Here is a 5373-nt window from a genome sequence, read left to right as displayed (position 1 = left end):
TCCATGCATGCCGTCAGAAAGGGAAGCCTGATCCTCTTTGTTGGCTTAAAATCAGTGTTGCTTCACTGATTTTCCTCGAGTAACGCTGACTTAGACCTGCTGAGGATCTGCCCTCACCTTCCCAATCACCGCTGCCTTTTTGGTAATGTTTTCCTTGAAAAGAAATTCAACAAGTATTTTTAAAGTGTATCGCTTTCTGCAACTGTGTATGCTTCTGTATGAAAGAAGTGTGAGTTAGGTTTGTCTTGGCTCCAACTTTTGAGCCATTGGAACTATACTTTTACTCACATAGAAGTAGTTTGTGATGAGTATTTTTAACAAAGCACTCCCCCACAATGCTAATCCAAATGGTTCGGCATGGTGGTTGCACATGCAAACCCAGGAGTGAAATAGTTCAGGTTTGTTGTTCAAGCCAAGGAAAATGCCAGTAGTTAAAACAGCATAAACAGACAAGAGCAGATGAGCGCTTTAATTCCCTCCCAGTTTTCACAGACGAAGGGCTTGCGTTAACATGGCTAAGGTTTGAGAAGGGGCACTGTGGTGGTAGTTGGACTGCGTTAGGAGGTACGGGACTGATGTGTACCAGGTGTAAATCACCATAACTGCACTGAGGCTGGTAGAGCCCTGCTGATTTACACTAGCTGAAAGTTTGGCCTGTGACTTTTTCTTTGGCAGCAGAGCTAAGTTATATTGACAAAGCATGCAGCAAAGTGTGATTTCCTTCTAAATCAGTCTGATGTGGAGGCTTCAGCCTGAAACCCACCTAGCCTCCCCCTGAGCAGACCTCATTGTCTTTCCTCCTGGTGAATGTACAGTGGGATTCTTTGATTGACTGCTGCCACCTGATGCTAAGAAAATGCCCTGGGTTCATACTAGGGATTGTTGGTTCTATTAAAAGCAACATAGATGGAGTTTATTTGTCACTGAAGCATTTTCTGCAGATGTTCCTACTTCAGAGATGTTCAGTCAGTTAGGTGTAAAGATGCGCTGAATAGGTCACCATCACTTAGGGTCAGGGAAATGCTACCCCCAGACACATAATTAACATGGCTGACTGATTATTGCCCAGTGAAAAATCTAACTACCCATCCATTTAAACATTTATTTTCAGGCTCTGGACTTCACTAGTATTTTCTTTATTTTAAAAAACCCCAACAACACTGTGCGGTTACTCTTTCTAGAAAGGAAAAATGTTGGCCGACTTACTATCCTGTGCAGATTAATCACAGTGCTATTCACATTACAACATGCAAAGTAACGTGTGTAATCCGGTCTGACATGAAAAATTGCTAATAACATCCCAGAAGGAAAGAGCTATGAATGACTCTAATGCCTGAGGAGTACGGGAGGTCTTTGGGAACTTGGCATTACGAGGAGGTGTCTTCAAAGCCCCCGCAGGGCTTCGTTCACTTATGTTTGTGGGCTGCTCTCTGCAGCCTGTTGTCCCAGGTTCAAAGGGGCCCGACCCTGCAGATGTGACTCAGGTACAATGAAGTTAGACCTTAAAAGCTAACTCTTAGCTTAAAAGAAAAGCCTGTGTGTCTTTACAGGGGTGGGAGGCCTGGAACATAGTTGTTTCAGAGGTTTCACACTTCCTACTCTGTGGAAAAGCAGCAGCCCCTACCTGGAAAACTTTCATATGCACAGGTAGAAATTGAATGGCAAAGGCTCAACGGAAAACCCAGGCCGTCACTTTCATGCCTAAAGTTGTCATGTAGGAAGAGGTAGGACTTTTTGCATCTGGACTTAATGCTTCTCATGTAGGCACTTGTAATTGCCTCCCTCCCATCTCCAGTGACTTGGAAGGGAGGAAGGGCATCTAATACTGGTCCTCACACCAAAATTGAAAGGTGTGAACAGTTTTTCCCAAGCACAAAGGCAAAAAACAACCGGTTTTGCCCTCGTTCACTAATACTAGTGCGTATAGCAAAAAGCTGGCTATCTACTATGTTTCTTGCTTTCTAGTATCATGTAGTCAAATCACTCCTTCCCCTTGGTTGGCGCCCAGCAATAGCAAGGGTGATGAACAGCACACGAGCTGTTGTTTGAACTGCCTGAACCGAAAAGTGTATCATTTTTTACAGCAATGCAAGAATGAGGCAAGCATGGTATCTTTTGTAGACATATTACCAAGTGCCCAAACAGCAGCGTGGTTATGTGAAGTTTTAAGTTATTTTTTTGAGCTGGAACAAGTGAAACATAATAGTTATTTTCTTCCCTCATAATTATTGGTGGAATAGGACATCTGTAAAAGCGTTGTTTCTGTGTGGCCTGTTGAATGAAAAATTTCCACAGAAGGCAGCCTATCTTTGGGCACAGAGAAAAACGTGTGGGGGCTGGTTTTCACTCTTGGAGGTAGACAGAGGACTTCTGCGGGCCGCGGGGCTTCTGGAAGCAGAGTTTGTCAGCTGGTGTCAGGGGGAGCTGATCTCATGCTTATCTGATGGCAAAACACGGCTAGCAAACTGCTAGTGTTTCTGCAACAGTGATCGGTAAGTGAGGATCCAGAGCTCTATTGTATCGAGTTAAACGTGCACGTTTCCAGACAAGTTTTCTGAAAGTGTCTTCTGAAGGGAAAACAAAAGCCTAAAGTAGAGGATGAGGTGCTGTCCCTGATCTGGCAATATGACATGCATTTGGTAAATGAGTGAGATCTGCCAGGGTGTCTGTTGACCACAGAAATTGTTGAAGTGGCCCCCACTGCAGGTCAGAGAACTCCTCTTGCCGGAGTGGGCAAAGAATAGCAGTGAGGGAACACTTGCTAATAAGCATGCTGGCTACTAGCCGGACGTGTATTAGCAGTTCTAGAGCTGTGAAGCCATATTTCCGTAATAAAAATGGAAAATAATACCTTTATGGAGATGACCTCAACCTTGCAACTGACCTACAGTTCATTACAGTGATTGCTTTTGAATCATTTAAGGCAGAGGGTAAGAAGGTGGTGCTGGTGCCTGAGACAACTATTTAGGATGAATTACCAAAGTTTGGAGGTAACTGTGTTTTTTAACTTTCACGCATTGTTCAGGGGCTTCTGAGAGTGGCATGCCCCTGCTATCCGGCCGTTTGGCTCACCCGTGAAGTCACAGTGACTTTTAGAAAACCTGGATGAGTTTAACACATCCCAGCTGAGTAGCCACTTGGAGCACAATGCACCCATTGAAGAGGTTGAGGTTTTATTTGTAGGCTTCTGAAAAAGAAGGGGAAACCATAATGTCTCCCGAGAAAGGCATCTTATGGGGGTCTTGTGCACAGCAGCCACAGAAGCAAGCCATTAGCTGAAGGCTTGCTTGCTTGCTTGCTTGCTTGTTTGTTTTTAAACTATGAACAACATTCAGAGATACCCTATTTCTTTGATAGCTTTCAGGACTGGTTGTGACCAAAGTTAAGTGCAGAGGTACAGAGGGCTTTCTATGCATGCATAACTTTCATATTAGTTCCCCCACGGAGAGGAGGACACAGCCGTAAATGCACAGGTAAAATATCAAGCAGAAATTTCTCTCCTTAAAGACAATTGTGTTTGTTTCCTCTCCTGCTAATTATATCCTATAAATCCCCCACTCTCCAAACTCAGACAGTAACATTTTGTTACCTACAGTCTGTCAGTAGACTTTACAAAGATCTCTAACACATGTTATAAAAGTTATTGCTATAGTACTATATATAACAGCTTTGCATAAGAGAATAGAAGGCTGCCACATTTAGAAAATGCAGGTGCTATGTAAGCCCCTTTCTGAAAGAAAGAACTTAGCTCAGTTTCCTTTGAAGAACCAGAGACTTGAAATTGAAAACTGTATTAATGCCATTGTCTCCTTGTATCAGCAGGTTCCAGAGAGATTCCTGGAAGTGGCTCAGATCACGTTACGGGAGTTTTTCAATGCCATTATCGCAGGCAAAGATGTTGATCCTTCCTGGAAGAAGGCCATATACAAGGTCATCTGTAAGCTGGACAGTGAGGTCCCCGAGATTTTCAAATCCCCAAACTGCCTACAAGAGCTTCTTCATGAGTAGAGAGTTCAGCAGCTATTTATGAATGTATGAAAGTAGCAGTCCCCTTCTGATGCCCAAGTCATGTGTGTCTCTATTTTAATTTCATATATATGTGTATCGCATACATATATATGTATATGAAATTAGACTGTGATCCCTCCTGGATTTAAGTTTTCGTTCAGTTCCAAGGGGATGGTTATTTTACTTCAGCCTTTGGTTTACTTTTGCCCGAGACCCTTAACATTTGGAGAATCAACTGAGTTAATTTTCAGGGAGAAGTTTGGAAGCGTGTAAAAGCCTGTCTTAGCAAGTTAGGGCATTATGTTTAAAAATGCTTTGTCAGATTTATTGCTTGCTGCAAAGTGGCATTTTGTCTTAGTGAGACTAATGTCACGGCACAATACTACAGACAATGAAGTTTATATTATGTTTATACTGCTAAAGGTCTGAACTCTGTGGAGTCACTTCATAAGCTTCAAGCTTTTTTTTTTTATTTTATATACTTTTTAACCAATAACTAGATTTTGTCTCATACTTCAAAAAACTACAACATCTCTTTTAGGTCCTCACTCCAAGAAGTGATACCCAGAAAAACAAACCCTGTTCTTCATGCTTTCCTTACAAAAATGATAAATACCCTGCACCAGTAATCAACATGCCAGGTTGTTGTTTCTCTAAATTGCAGCAAGGGACGTTTGCACAAACCAAATACCATTCTTGCAGGGTGAGGCCAGTAATTCATGCACAATATTGTATCAACCACACTAATTTTGGAATATGGTCAGCTTATTAAAGCGGAAGCATTTCACTCTCCATAGACTAAAAATGAAACCTTCAGCGTCCTATATTGCCATGTCTCGGTCTTAATTTAAGTGGCATTAGTCCCTAAATTTATTCTTTCTGTAGTCCATTCTGCCCCCCAAAATCCCCTTTCCAGTATACAAAGTTTTCTGTCTGTATTCAACATCTGTCCTGAAAAGCACTTTCTGAATGATCTTAGATACAGTAGAAGAAAGCATCTTCACCTTGCAGTGCTGAGGCTAAAGAGAAAAAAAAAATACATTTTCATAAAAATCTAATCAAGCATGTACAAAAACCAGTGTCCTCCTGGCTATGCAGGGTTTAGATAGCTAAATTGGAGTTTTAAAATTACAGTAAGTGCAGCTTTAAAGAAAAAAAAAATCTACTTGAACAATGCGCTGCACTTGTCTTCTGAAGCTGGAGCTAGTCTTGACCAAAATCTGAGCTACAGTGTAAAGTCCATGATGGGTCTGGGTTCGCCTGAATGCTATACCACGATATGTCGGCAGATGAAAAGAAAAAGAAAGCTAGCTGCTAGTTCTTGTGCTTTCTTCAATGGCTCTCCTTTTCTTGTGTTTTCAGAAA

General features: G+C 42.0%; 1 protein-coding gene across 1 annotated transcript in view; it reads left to right on the top strand.

Annotated features, from left to right (window-relative positions):
• Window positions 1–4008, top strand: part of PROX1 (prospero homeobox 1) — a gene marked incomplete at its 3' end in the record, with an annotated part of 44483 nt that extends 40475 nt beyond the window's left edge. The window contains exon 5 of the mRNA XM_082481577.1: window positions 3823–4008. Within this exon, the coding sequence (XP_082337703.1) occupies window positions 3823–4008 (186 nt within the window). The remainder of the gene's footprint in view (window positions 1–3822) is intronic.
• Window positions 4009–5373: the final 1365 nt, after the last annotated feature.

The sequence above is a fragment of the Vanellus vanellus genome, assembly GCF_965231255.1.
Source record: "Vanellus vanellus genome assembly, chromosome: 3".
Classification (NCBI taxonomy): Eukaryota; Metazoa; Chordata; class Aves; order Charadriiformes; family Charadriidae; genus Vanellus; species Vanellus vanellus.
This window is presented reverse-complemented; position numbering and strand designations above follow the sequence as displayed.